This window comes from Rhyacophila brunnea, unplaced genomic scaffold (genome assembly GCF_057557595.1).
Source record: "Rhyacophila brunnea isolate RB1 unplaced genomic scaffold, BYU_Rbru_1.0 scaffold_3, whole genome shotgun sequence".
NCBI classification, from domain to species: Eukaryota; Metazoa; Arthropoda; class Insecta; order Trichoptera; family Rhyacophilidae; genus Rhyacophila; species Rhyacophila brunnea.
The window spans coordinates 13630591-13646249 of record NW_028232965.1 but is presented as its reverse complement, the minus strand read 5'-3'; the positions used below and the strand labels follow the sequence as shown (position 1 = coordinate 13646249).

Genomic DNA, 15659 nt, shown 5'->3' with positions numbered 1-15659 from the left:
ACATAAAAAATGAAAATGGTAAAAAAAAGTTCAATATTCAAGTTAACGGAAAAGCAGTATGCCATTTAATATGTTATATTATTACTACATTGGTAACCATTTATTATTAGCACTTTTTTCTTTCTTGTTACTCTCATTATGACTATGGAAATGCCACTGACTTCCTAATTCCTATATTCTCTCCAAATTATTTGACGGTTAATATATATTTTATAGTCAATTCTTTCATTTGATCACTCCAAACTAGTCAGTATTCAACCTTTACCCCTTTTAATTGGCATACCAACCAAAACCATTATCATTTAAAAGCTTTCTGAACCTCAACGAACAGTATGCTCGAAGAATCGCACAATATGACTAATAAGCACATATCACTGATGCTCACTATACTCAGATACTATATTTCGGTGGAACGACAATGCAGAACTATGAATTGATAATGACCGAGTGAACCTGCACATAATTAATGATAATTAGATAATATATATTAAGAATACTGTTGTATTAATTTTTTTCATATTGAATACACTTTCATTGTCTGGTGAGTTGCCACTGATGTTTTGACAAGTATATGACTTACCGCTGGCCTTGACATTAAAATTGTGTGCACAAAAAATTCAGCGTTACGCAGAATGTTACCAGCCGAGCGGTCAAACGCTCTCTTCCGATCACCGAAGTTAAGCACTATCGGGCGCGGATAGTACTCGGATGGGTGCCGCTTTTATTTTCACAGGAAAAAATAAATCGCACTGGGGTGGATTTGAACCACTGACCTTTCGATTACCAGCCAAACGTGCTACCTTTGCGCCGTGGCATTGGACTGCAATAGCGATGATTTTACTGTATATCAGTTGCGAATTTCACAACTGGGAATAGTTGTGAAATCAAGTTGGGTTATACCTAGGTAGAACAATTTTGCCAAGGCTTATGTTCGAATCTCATTTCTGACAAATATTTTTATATTTTATATAAGTATTACATAATGTGTTTTATTTTATTATTAATATATATTTCTTAAATTATAATATACATTATACGTTAATAAGTGAATACGTATTGTAATATGAAAAACAAAATTCCGAGTTGCAGTGGCGAACAATTTTCTTTTCTTTGTAAGTATTATAAAATATAACAATCACCGATATCCATGAATGGTTTGCTGGTAGACTGGTTCCTGGCAGATGCATTTTTTTGTATTTTAGTATTTCTTAAATTATTAAGTAATTTATATTGATTGTATTTTTAATTATTAATATGTATTTTAATTCATCAAGACCTTCCTAGACCAAACAATTAACAAAAAAATATATAACTAAATTTGAATAATGTATACTGCTGTAGATGAAAATGTCTTGCTAATGTAGAAGTATTTTTTTTTTTTAAATAATAACGCACAAACTTTTTTGACTGTTATCTAATATTTTTATTGGATTTAGGGTTTAATTTAATTTTAATAAGTAACAAAAACTATCTACATCAGTGTTCGGTAATCTTTTGAGAGACTGGGTAAAAAAATCAATTTTGAAAAAAATATTTGGTTAGTGGGTAAATGCTGATTACCTCCGCTACATGGAAGCACATTGAAATATGGATATGTGTCTTTAATCGCTCTCGGACATATACATGTTCCAATGTACTTCGACACCCACGGTGGCCGCACGGCATAAGGGTTGGACTATCACGCCGTGGGTCTCAGGTTCAAATCCTGGGTCTGGCAAGTACACATATTGTTTTTCAATTTGTGTGTGAGTCAGGGTATGGACCTAATAGGTTGAGCAAGTGGCTGACATCCATTTCTCGTACAAAACAAAATCTGTTAATACAAACCTCTACCCTGTGGAGGCCCATTTGATCCTATTAGGATCGGACATGGTCGGAAATAAAAATGTATTTCTATGCAGCGGTAGGTACTCAGCATCAGGCTACAGATGCATTTAATTTATATGTCACGCAATTTTAATATGCCTTTCATTTGCTAAACAAAAACTACGCGACTAGATACCGCGAGAGTGACCACATTCGATGTTATACAGCGGCGTAAATCTAAATTAAAAAGTCCCGGATCATTGATTAATCATAATATTTCTTAGCATTCTCGATATAATAATTATATTTATGGTGGTAAATTATAAATTACTGTTCAATTAAACACTGCTTTATTTATTTCTACAGCGCCTGAGACATGTCCAGCAAATGTACAATACAATCCATGCCCGAAGTATTGTACATTTGATTTAACTTGTCAAATAGTTCTTGATGGATTTTTTCCAAGTTGTCCGCCACCACCACCAAATCTTCAATTTTGTATTCCAAGATGCGAGCGCATTTCAGATTATGTAAGAATTAACGGGGTTTGTGTACCAAGGGATAAATGTAAGTATAATTTAAACTATATCTTACTGTTCGAGTGTAACAATTTTAACATTGTATTTTTATGTATCATACTATACAATGCCTGTGTAATTCAAATCATGATCGACATATCCGCATACGAATTATATAATTGTTTGTAAACTTTTGGCACTGCATAAATGCACGTGCACAATCATTTGCTTGTAACACAATGTACGTGCAAACATTGATAATAAAAAAAATATTATGAAAAACCATGCATCGCTACTTCCGATGAAATTGTCGTCCAAATATGACCATACTTGCTTGTTTGTCAATAAAATTGCACAAGTTTTTCAATCGCGGTAGAATTCGTAAATGTTGTATAATAACATCTTAAATGTATCCATTTATAAAAAGGTTTTAAGGCCTAGCCCAAACCTTATTACAAGAAATTATTATATAAATCAAACAAAATATTATATTAATTGAAATAATACACGAACGTGGGGTGCGGAGAAAATAATTAGTTAGTATGAACTTTACTAGCACATGTTATATACTTACACGTATAACATTGCACACATTTAATCATCGTGTAATACGTTAAGAAACTGTTGTGTAAGTAAGCTATTGCAATTAATTGTACATGACTTAACATTAAAGTTGATTTAGTTAGACAATACTAAGAGTATTTAATTAAATCATCTTTTAAATATGAAAATACAATATTGTGTTGTCTGGCAATGTCGTTGTAGTGAACTAGTCTTAAATATATGCTACTACATATCTGTTATTACTTTATGGATTAAGTCTCTCAAATAATATAATATTATTATGGGCCATAGAGAAACAAAGGAAAATATGTGAATAGGCTTTTTTTTAGAAAAATGGTTATTAAGTTCAATTAAAAATACTCAAAACTAATATCCCTATTGTGTCACTAAAATGAAGGCATTGCTGAATATTGATTGTCTTTATAATTTTTTCGTAGGTTGCAATGACGATAATGCTATGGTAGTGCCATGTCCAATGGATTGCAATCCTACCTGTTCCGGACCACCTCCACCAGGATGTAAAGTCAACTGTTTTATAAGTGGTTGTAAGTGCAAAGCTGGATTCGTGAAAGGGACCGTTCGATACCTGTATAGCTCCCAAAGAGTGCCGTGAGTATTACATTATTTTTTGTTGCTCTATTTATAAATATATATTTTTAACACGTTAGTTTTCATAGCATGATTTTTAACAAAATCTTTCGCTCACTCTAAATGATTATGAAGATTCAAAAATGTCTAAATAAGTATACATACAAGTACACATTTCATCCCAAATTGGTTGTAATATGATAATGATAGTCTTATTATCCTTTATATTTATTTTAAACATTTGATGACTGCATAAAGTATTTTTTATTACATAAAATAGTATTCTTTTAAACCTCTCGCTCGAATGTTTTAGAATATAGTCATATTTCAGTACATAACTGTGCAGTGGTGTTAAAATTTTTTACATTTATTATTTTTTAAACGCATTTATAAAACCATTAGTATAATTTATGACGAGATAATTTTAGTAAAATATTTACGATAAAGAATTATATTGATAATCTCTGTGAACCCAAATTTGACAAGAATTAGGCATTTTATTATTAATGGGCAAGATTAACACATTTGCAGATAATTCTAAAGATACTCATTACAAGCTATATTTTTGACCATTCAATTGGAATAAACATCCTACGAATAATGATTGCTTTATAATAGTTATTGACCTAAGAATAAGGTAGTGTTTTTTTGAAATACGCCATTTCTTTTGGCAATCCCCAGTGGTTAAACTACAACATACGGCCGTAGCCATACATTGACAAACTACTATTGTAGTAGGGAGTAAAATGATGATAACGCGCGTGTTTGAACATGTACCGTTTAAAAAAAAGATTTTTTTTTTGGTTAGGTATATCGTCATAAATTATACTAATGGTTTTTTAAATGCGTTATAAATTAATAAATCGACACCTTCTACGTAGAGTATTGTAACTTCAAAATCGCAACTTTACAGGAGAGCGGTTTAAACATACAAAAGCTTGGTGTAAGTCGACCTTTTGAATGTTATGCACCAAATTTGGGGTGTTCATTGTCAATTATAAATAAATTTGTTTTGCACATGCAATAGTTTACGGCGGAACCTCTTACTTGCATTTAGTTGTATGTGATACTTATTATAATTTACGTCGTCATGGTTTTGGTGAAATATATTGTATATGCTAGATAGAATTCTTCACCTAGGATTTTTTACGTATTAAAAATCATAATTCGGTAATAACAATAATTAAAAGTTATGGTATGGGTCATCAGGTAGGTTGGAAAAAATATTCTCTATATAAAATTGCTTTTATTGTCATTTCATAAAACATAAAATAAATTTAAGACTTTCATGACGTGATAAAAATTAAACATACAGGAAAAAATACAAATTTTTAAATAAAATTAAAAGAAAAATTACAATCACTACAAACCAACGTTCTTATGAAAATTCTTGGTTCAATAATATATCAAATATCAAAGTAAAATCAGACAAGGGAATAACAATGGGTGATTAGGTGGAAGGGTGTAAGGCTGGTAAGGTGAAAGGCTTCAGGCTAGAATATACGTGAACCAAAAAGAAAATCATTTTGCAACTAAATTTTTAGTTTGGAATTAATTTTCAATTATATGATGCGAAAAAAAAGCATGCAAAATTTAAAACATTCAACCGAAAAGAGATATTTTACACTGACATATTAATTATTAAACTGATTTTATTTTCATCCTACAAAAACACAAATTGCTATATGTGTTCGTATTCACAAATAATAAAATCAATCTTCCTCAGAAGCTGCTGGTGGAATTTCAGTGGTAGGTATTAACAGGTATAAAATTACTGAAAAACTCAAGATAACGCTCAGAAATGATTCCACTGTTGTACATATGCAGTAAATCATCTGTCTTAGCTTTTGGAATTGGCAATATTTGTGAATACGAACCTTTACCGAAAATTACGTTTCTCGTTGCGTGTGCTAGGTGTTACTTTTCACGGCCATAGTCGAGTAGACAGTGCTGGACAAGTCGCACTTGTAATTAATCTTAAACGGATCATTGTGATTTAAATTAATTTGTAGTAGTCCATATATTATATTTTAATAGAGCTCTGAAATCAAACATGTCTACGTGATTGATCTCTACCACATCCTCTGGTTTTACTTCTTGTTTTGCCCACCCAACAAGACAGTACCGTTCTGGAGGTGCAAACATTTGTTTGTTTTTCGAACATCTTTCAATAAGGGCTTGAACGTAGTCATCTTCATTTTCCGTATGTCCCCTTTCCAAAAATTTGTGTTTTACATAACATTGTATTTATGGACCACATACTGTCATGTAAAAGTCATAAACAATGCGATTTATGTTTTGGCCTATATTGTTAGAACAAAACCTGAATTCTTTTGCTCATTGAGCACAATATTTGGTTACAAAATTAAGTAAACAACTCGAGTCCTCATTTGCACCTCGTTTGCCTTCAGCCTCCTGACATATGTATCATGTAGCCACCTTTTGTGTGAATTGAAAAACTGTGAAATTGAAAACTGATAATTTACGTTTATAATAAAATATACTCAAATTTCCGTGAAGGGCATTCAAAACCTTTTGGAAGTCAAAATTCGCACAATACAATTTTGCCGTGTGATGATTGAACATCATGTTTATCAAATTATTTTATCTGATGAGGAAGGTTCTTGCCATAAACTTGGAGTTGCTCCGTGGATGCTACTCGTATTTGTAAGTTTTTTAAAATATGACATTGGTCACACTAGTCTTTTTTAGGGACATAGTGACACAACACAATTTAATTTTTTCATTGTTTATGAATAATTGAGACTGCCTTTCTGTTTGAGCTTTATGTGTGTATATTATGGGTTCATACCATTCATTATATAGTTTAAACAAAGGGATAAAATCCAGGTCGCCATCTAAGTAAAGTTTGCTTGATCGCTGTCGAACATAATCTGATTCGACCGGTTGGATGGTCGGAAATTCAATACATCAGTCAATATAACATTGTAATTTTTGTGTCGACTTCGTTGATCAGGTGTTAAAACGCCAGTTTCATTATCCACCTTGTCTAAAGCTGTGAATACGAATTGGTCACAAATAGAGAATGTAGCTAGAAACTTTTTTTGCACACCTTAACCAGCTCCATGTTATTTTCATTTTGATATTTCGTCAGATGATATTTAATGGTAAAACTTCGCCACGACTGAGTTTCAGTTAAAACTCTGCATTGCTTTTTATTTATCGCTAATTTAGCAACATATTACCACTTTTATTTCGATCACCCGAAACCTTAACCATTAAAATTGAGGGTTTTTTTTCAAACAAAATGATTATAAAACATTATAAATCTCATAGTTTATGGTAACAGTACCTTTTGAGGTAATTTTTCACAAAAATAGCTCTATATTTTATAATATATCTAATTACTTTTACTGTTAATCTTTTCGAGAGAATGTAGTCTGTTTGTATCAGCAACGCTGACACTAGTCTCATCATCGTCACAAATAATGTCTAAAAGTTCCATTATCATATTTTAATCAGCACCTGGAGGCAGTGGTGACTCTGTAAAAAGCAAAACAACTAAATAAACATGAATTTATAAAAGTTATCACGCGTATAATGTTGCAACTAAAATTGTATGTCGCCGTATAATATGATAAGTACTACATACAATATATTTTACTAACATAAACACGACGTAAATTACCATAAGTGATAGATACAATATTTTTTTCAGTTTTTTCCGACGTAAAATATGGTAAATATTACATACAATGATAGTTACAAGCAAAAAAACGACGTAGACAATGGTAAGTATAACTTACGATACTTTTTGTTGTTGTACGAGAAAAAGATCAAAAATATTATCTTACCTTGAATCCTAAAGTCACAGTTTCCCTGGGTAGAATCTATTTCGTCCATTGTTGTTTTAATATTATTATCCGTTTCTATAATATTATACGCTGTACTATTAATTTTCATTAAATGTATAAATTCTGTAAATGGCATCATATGTAATACATACTCGTACCATGGATACAAAAAATGAAAAAAAGTGAAAAACGTCATTTTGTTAGTTACAATATTATACGTAGGAGGTGTCAAAATGTAAAAAATCTTAACACCACTGCACAGTAATGTACTGAAATATGACTATATTTTAAAACATTAGAGCGAGAGGTTTAAAAGAATACTGTTTTATGTAATACAAATACTTTATGCAGTCATCAAATGTTTAAAATAAATATAAATGATAATAAGGCTTCAAAATTATATAAATATATTATCTACAACGTTTAAGGAATATCCAGGATAATGCTTTGAAAATAGAACAAAAGCTCCATTTTGACCTACGCTGAGCATGTCCCCGCTCCCATCGCGCCCTATCGGCGCCAAATTGGCGCCGGTGTTACAGGATGCAGGACATGATTAAAATAAAAAAAATTTAATAATATTTTGATTTTTTTTAAAGTTGAAATTACTTAATAATATATGTAGCTATCATTTTATGATGTTAGTTATATTCGGTCCGATATATTTTTTAAGAAATATTTGATTTATAAAATCTATTTTTATTTAAATTTGTCAAAATAATGATCAGTTCGGTAGGTATGAGGTGTTTGAGACAGTAATAAACATAAAATGGCCCTCCATCTTCTAAATATCTTGAAGAGTATTATATTTAGCTCCAGTTTTAGTTTATCTTCCTTTTATTATTTACTTCTATCATAGACTTTTTATCTATGTCATTTTGTATAAAAAAAGGCTAAAAAAAACCAAAAAACTATATTTGACATGTTTTTTTCATTCCACTTATACACAAAGTTTACTTAAAATGTAAATACATAATAGAAAAATTCAAAACCTATAAATATTTCAAAGATTTATTTGAATTGAATGAATAATACAAGAGTTATATCAATTTTAGTAATCAGTGTGCCTTTTTAAATGATCCTGAAAAATTAAATCTGTCTGCAATGGGTTAAATCAAAGTACTTCTGTGTAAGTACAGTAGCGATACGTTGATAGCTCAAAATCTTATATTTTAAATTACTACATGCCTAAATTATCACTAAATTTCCTTTATTATAATAGAATTATTATGATTATTATACATAATGGACGGAGATGGGCGGACAACATTCAAAGGGATGCGGAAAGGCTGGGGATAGTCAACTGGGAAGAGAGAGCGCTGGACAGAGATGCCTGGAGAAACGTTGTGCAGTCGGCCATAGACCTGAACGGCCCCTAGCGCCAGTTTAATAATAATAATAATTATACATAATAGTGATTATCCAATAAATACAAAGTATCCATTAATTAAAACTAATAAACTTACGAGCATGAAATATATTTAACATATACATTACTTTATTCTTAGTTATCCTTCTCATAACTAAAAATCGCGGTCTTTCGAGGTTGCTGGCTAATTCTGGATCAGCTCTCTTTCATTACATATTTTCTGCAGATATTGTAGTGGGTGGTGTGGGTTTTCCAGTAAATTCCTTAACTGGCTGATACCACTTCATCGGCGCTCCTTTTAGTACACACGTTACCAAAAAAATGTGGTGCTAGCAAATATGTTAACCATCCCATAGACAGTATCAAGAAATATAACATTTGTTCTGCGATATAAAGAATGAAAATTAGAATTTTCAATATTTTCACATGTCCCTGAAACACTATAAACAACCTGATGTGCATGCAGTACCACGATTGGCAATGTCGTCGTTAATATACTTTGTTGACATTAAAGAAAATAATTGTTATCTGTCAAAAAAACACTAGAATTGTAAGAAACGACCATTCGTACGTATTTTAATCATGTTAGAATAAAACAATTTTCCAGTATAAACAGGAATATACCTGGTAAATAATAAACAAAATGACAATACCAAGATTGACTGATATCATATTTGTCATTGTTTAGATCGAAGTCTCTTGGTCAACAACGATAATTAAATAACTTCACGAAAATTTGTACAGATCGATATTACGAAAGGTATATTGAATAATAACATAAATCAATTTTTAGCAATTCCGTGTGAAGGGGCGAATGAGGAATATCAGTCTTTTGGAACTGCCTGTCCAAAAACGTGTGAAAATGAAGACAAAAATTTAATTTGCACCATACAGTGTGTTAGAGGATGTTTCTGTGAACCAGGTTATATTAGAAATCTCGGAGTTTGCATCAAGATTCAAGAATGCCGTAAGTATATTAAATAATTAATATAATAGACATTATCTAAAAATTCAATTCAATCAAATCGATACCAATAAAAATATTATCAAAATAAAACATAAACATCAAAGGATGAATAATAAAAAGTAATTTCAAAATATATTTTTCAGTTTTCGCAAATTCTCAATCTTTCAATTTTATTAACGTAATTTTAAAATAATACTTATGTTTTTTTAGCCGTATGCGATAAACCGAATGAAAAATATCGTGAATGTGTTACTAAATGCCCTCTGACTTGCGAAAACAAAGATACACCCCCTCCCTGTGTTAAAATGTGCGTCTCTGGATGTTTCTGTAAACAAGGATATGTTATCAAAAATGGAAAATGTGTTTTAATTGAAGAATGTAGTAAGTCCATGTTATTATATGAATTTGAAAAAGGGGTCAAAATGGGCCTAAGTGCAATTCCGGTTCATGATATCCTCGAGACTTTCGCTCCTTAAAATATAAATAAAATTATGAATTGCATTCTGGTTCGTGAATCTTGAAGAATATAATTAAATTAATAAATGCGGAATGCATGATAGATATATGACAAAATAATCGAACATATTTTCATATTTTCTGAAGATTATCGAGCGCTCCGGTTTGTAAATTTTACATTTCGAGCGCTGTTTTGAAATTTTTTTTTGATTAATTCTACTTTTTAATATTATTTTTAATTTGAACCCTTTTAATCAGTAAAACTGATTTATATTATACTAGCTGACCCGGCGAACTTCGTACCGCCTCAGAATCAATAATCTTGTGTTAACTTATTAGCTGAATTAAAATACTCAAAATGAATTAAGTTCAATAAATGTGTAACAATCAAATCAAAATGAAATAAATTACATAGTTTTGGTTGGTTCAGATTTCGAAGCATGATAACTACCAAGTCAATCTTCAGTTGTAAATTGTGCGGTGGCAAGCCAGGCAGATCCAATAAGTTTAAAAATTCAGTTTGATAGTTGGTTGCTTCGTCTTCGTTTATTACACAGTCGATAGATTTGAAGGAATGCATTGGACCAACGATTTGATTTTGAATTGTAAAGTTTAAGTGATCCACATCTTTGTTCTTTGCCGCAAAAATTGCTCGTTCACTCAACCAATTGTGATTTTTTTGGTTAGCAATGACGTTCGGGAACACTTTGTTGATGAGGTCGTCCTTTGCTGAGACGAAATTTCAAAAATTCAGCGGAAAGGAAATCAATCCGTTCGATTCGTCGACAGGAACACGGCAGTTACCGATAGTCAGCAATTGGTTAGAGAAATCTTCGGCAGATGGATTGTTTAGCAATGCAACTCGCATGTTCGTCGTCAGCTGAAGTTTCTTCACATAGCGCCACAGAGTCTATGATTTAAGGCAAGCGTTCATTTCATCGGCAGCGGTCGATCTTGGAATGACTGATAGTGTTTGGCGGAAATTGCCAGATAGTAGAATCATTGCGCCATCAAAACATCTTGAGTAATTGCGCAGATCTTTCATAGTTTGATTGAGTGCTGCCAATGCGCTTTTGTGCGCCATTGTGCATTAATCCCAGGTGATGATTTTACTTGCTACCAAAACTTTGGCCATTGCTGATTGTTTCGCAATACTGCTTGTCGGTGTTTCAGTCATTTAAAGGTTTAATGGCAATTTCAACGCTGAATGAGCCGTTCGGCATTCTTCTAACAACGTGGCCGCTATCCCAAAAGAAGCAACTGCTACAGAAATTTCGGATCTTGCACGAACAGTGGCCAAAATCAATGACATGAGAAATGTCTTCCCAGTTCTACCAAGCGCATCGAGGAAAATTAAACCACCATTTCCATCATCAATTGCCTTCATTTACGTATCGTACACTTCCTTCTGTTGGGGGTTCAACATTGGTACATTCAATCGAACCGATAGGTTCAATGCATCTCGATCATATTCATGTTCACGTTCCAATTCTCGATCAAAAGCGTCATTCATTCCACGATGTGGCGTTGGCATTCCTAACATGACTAATAAACTGCCGCACATGAGATACACATCTCTTCGATCAAAAGCAAAGCCTGGTTATGTATCTCCTCATTCACATCGAGATAGAGATTCTCTGAACTGACACGAATTCGATGTAAAATGTCTTCTGACATGTCATCCTTGTACTCGTTCCACAGTTCAGGTGGATTTGATGGGAAGCATGTTGAAATAATGATAGCAAATATTGTGCGTATCCGACAATTGCTACAGCGATTTTCATGTCCCAATGAATATCGTTTTTAAGCAAATTGAGCTGTTGACATGCAGCACGAAATGTTGGACACACTACACCATTGACAGTTCAAATTGATTCAAATTATGTCGGCCCACGAACATTTACCATCAACAACCGCAAGTAGAAGCGTTCGTCATTCTTCGGATGAACTGTGTAAATGCGACCAAAAGCATCATAGAATGCACATCCGGATGATCAAGAACCGCATCGCCTTGCTTCCGACGTTGAAATTTCTTCGATGAAGCATTCCAAGTGTAATAACGTGGCATCTCAGAGTAGAGCAACGTTCGTGCAAACGGATCGCTTTGACGAATTGAAAAGAAACTGGTCAATGTTTTCGCTGAAGGTGTTACCGCACGTTGAGCAACATTCGATGCATTAAAATAAACTCGTTGACCATTCTCCAGATGCACCGCCAAATGTACAGCAGTGGGATGACGTTCATGAATGGGGAATAAGAAAATACGCCAAGTTGTTTCATTGCAGCTCACATATTGACAAACTTGATAGTGTATGATTTCATCGTTGGTATTGGGAGTTTGAACCCCAAAAACCACAATATCGCTGCCTTTGGTGACATATTTGCAAATGTATTTGATGTACTTTACTGAAATGCAATAGTCATGTATCAGAGATGGCGGTATATACGGATATTTTTTGTGATTTTCTTACTTTTCCAATGCGCGAAGAAGCTTCTCGAGGCCGAGACAGACAAAAAAAATTCACCAAAATCAGTCAATTAGTTAGTTCTATACGAAATGTATAAGAAAATGAATGTTCTTCATAATTTCTTTTTCTGTGAATTTTTCTGATGTTTTAATAGTTATTCTGCTATTCAGGGCGGAGACAAATCCAACAAATTAAAGATCATAAAAATAGGTCCAGCCGTTTTTGAGTTATAAAATAAATGGTGTAATTAACACGACTTTCTTTTATATACATAGATAGATTAGATCTTCTGGCTCGCGGCATTGTAAATAACACTGGAAAATTAATCACACAATTCAAAATTACATAATAAAGCAATTATCGATACGCGAACATTCACAAATTTGATAACCTCACAAAGTGAACATTTTAGAAGGCAACTTATAGTTTGAAAATCACGATCAAAATTGCTATTTGTCTACAACAAAGTCTTTTGGTATTATCTGAGGCTGAACTGAATCAACTGTCAAAAACGCCATGTTCATACTTTCTTTTGTTTGTTTGTTTCTTGTTTATTGTTTCTCTCATGTATCAGAGATGGCGTTGTATACGGATTTAATTTTTTTGTGATTTTCTTTAATTTTCGAATGGCGAGGTTCATTGTTCATAATGTCAAAATGTATGAGAAAATGAATTTTCTTCATAATTTATTTTTTCCGTGATTTATCCAATGTTTTAATAGTTATTCTGCTATTCGGGGCGGAGACAAATCCAACAAATCAAAGATTATAAAAATCGGTCCAGCCGTTCTTGAGTTATAAATGGTGTAGCTAACATGACTTTGTTTTATATATATAGATGCATTAACGGCCCACATGCCCCGTTGGTCAAAATGGAGATTTATTGTAAATGATGGAGATAATCTATTTATATAATTTTGAAGCCTTATTGTCCTTTATATTTATTTTAAACATATTTTGATGACTGCGTAAAGTATTTTTATATTATATTATTATAAAACAATCATTATTTGTAGGATGTTTTTATCACATTTGAATGGTCAAAGACATGGCTTATAATCAGTGTCTTCAGAACTTTTTCAAATAATGTGTTAATCGTGTCCATTTTTTGAATAATAAAATGCCTAATTCTTGTCAAATTTGGGATCAAAGATTATAAATATAATTTTTTATCGTAAATGTTTCACTATATAATGTTAACAACAATTTTACTAATGGTTTTATAAATGCGTTAAAAATTAATAAATCTAAAAGATCTTAACACAGCTGCACATGGATGTACTGAAATATGACTATATTCTAAAACATTAGATCGAGGGGTTTAAAAGAATACTATTTTATGTAATAAAAATACTTTATGCAGTCATCTAATGTTTAAAATAAATATAAAGGATAATAAGGCTTCAAAATTATATAAATATATTGTCAACAACGTTTAAGGAATGTCCAGGCTTATGCTCTGAAAATACCGTAAACCTCTATTTTGTCCTACGTGGCGCATGTGGGCCCTTTAAGTTTCAATATTTTAATTGAACTGCCTTTACGTGGTAAAACTACATTATAATGGTTTCGAAACAAAGTTATTTTTGTTAATTTTACTTAGATTGACTAATTTACATTGACAGCTATTTCGGCCTGTAAACCCATCTTCGATCAAACGGTCGATTATAACGGCTGATAGGCTGACAGCTGTCAGAATGGCCAAATTAAAGTGTAGGTAATTAAAAAAATAACTTTAATAAACCATTTTCTTTTTTCAACGGATAATTTACAAGATTTAAGAATTTACATTATTTTATTGAACATAATAAATAATGATTGCCAATAAATAACGCAATTTGTAAACCATTTCAGAGAGTATTATAAAAACATTAGTTTTACTTCGTCGCAATTATATAGGACACAATATATAGCTTAGTGGTCAGAAGACATGGGTTCGAATCCCGGGGCACGCAAGTTTGAATCCTATAGGGTGTCGTATTTTTTCAAAGCGAACCATTCTAGTGGTTATATGTTTCTCAGAAATGTTTTCAAATTATCTATGAAATGTGATAATTCTATTTCAAAACCATTATAAGTATAAATATTATCACGAATATAACTTTATTTATGGCAGAGTGGTCTTCTGTATAGTAGCAGCTTTATAATTCGATTTAATGAATTCATTATTTAGATGCAATACATCCCTATCATAATTTTTTTTAAAGTTAACAAAAAAAATATTTTTTATTAAAATTATCGTTGTTTAAAATGTTTATTTAGGGTTAAAAGCAAAAGGACTTCTATATATTTGAAATATACAACAGTCACTATTTGAAATGATCATATTAAATGCATACCTTTTTAATTTAAACAAATTATATAATTGTATTAAATCAAGATAAATAGGTAGGTACTGAATATGCCCACGCTATAAAATTTGATTGTAATCGAGTTTTTTTTTTATAAAATACAAAATTTATAAATTCCGTATGTATGTTATTATGTCTCAAATATTAATATTTATACATAATGTCTTCATATTATATTATTATTTTACCTTTCAGAGTGCGGACCGAACGAGTTGTGGTCAAACACCGCCCGTATTTGTCCTGAAACATGTGAAAATCGTTATTTCCCACAAATAAGATGCAATTTAACCAAACCAGCTTGTGTATGTGAACCTGGATACTTAAAGGAATGCCTCGATGGAAAATGCATTAAGTCATCCCAATGCAAGGAGCCTTATTAATTCTTTTAATTGGATAGTGTAACACTATAATAATTATATTCTGCATAATATACAATATAGTAATATATAAAATTATGTAAATGGATTCCTTCGTTTCTCAATTATTATGAAATAATACATATTTATATATATGCAGCATTAATACATTTTTCTTTTGTAAATGTATTACCTAAATCCAACATCCTACCCGGACTCCGGAATCTTAACATTGTTCGGACACCTTCTACGGATGCCTCAAGAGAATATCAGCCTGGCTGCCTTTTCTTCATGCCGACAGGATGATGGTGTTTGGAAATGCCATTAAATATCATTCAGATGGTGTATACGACAGAGCTACGGGATGTTGGCATATACAGGGAATATTCAAGAAAACTGAGT

At 31.8% G+C, this 15659-nt stretch overlaps 1 protein-coding gene across 1 annotated transcript; it reads left to right on the top strand.

Annotated features, from left to right (window-relative positions):
- The first annotated feature begins 2314 nt into the window (after positions 1 to 2314).
- LOC147067910 (inducible metalloproteinase inhibitor protein-like) lies at positions 2315 to 15281 on the top strand. The gene is made up of 4 exons (XM_085952522.1): positions 2315 to 2336; positions 9454 to 9627; positions 9838 to 10008; positions 15097 to 15281. Exons 1-4 carry the CDS (start codon positions 2315 to 2317, stop codon positions 15279 to 15281), a joined length of 552 nt encoding a protein of 183 aa, XP_085808648.1.
- Positions 15282 to 15659: the final 378 nt, after the last annotated feature.

Coding starts and splice junctions, on each gene's coding strand:
- LOC147067910 (XM_085952522.1), top strand. CDS start 2,315: ATGCGAGCGCATTTCAGATTAT. Junction 2,337..9,453: donor GCGAGCGCATTTCAGATTAT/GTAAGAATTAAC, acceptor ATCAATTTTTAG/CAATTCCGTGTGAAGGGGCG. Junction 9,628..9,837: donor CATCAAGATTCAAGAATGCC/GTAAGTATATTA, acceptor ATGTTTTTTTAG/CCGTATGCGATAAACCGAAT.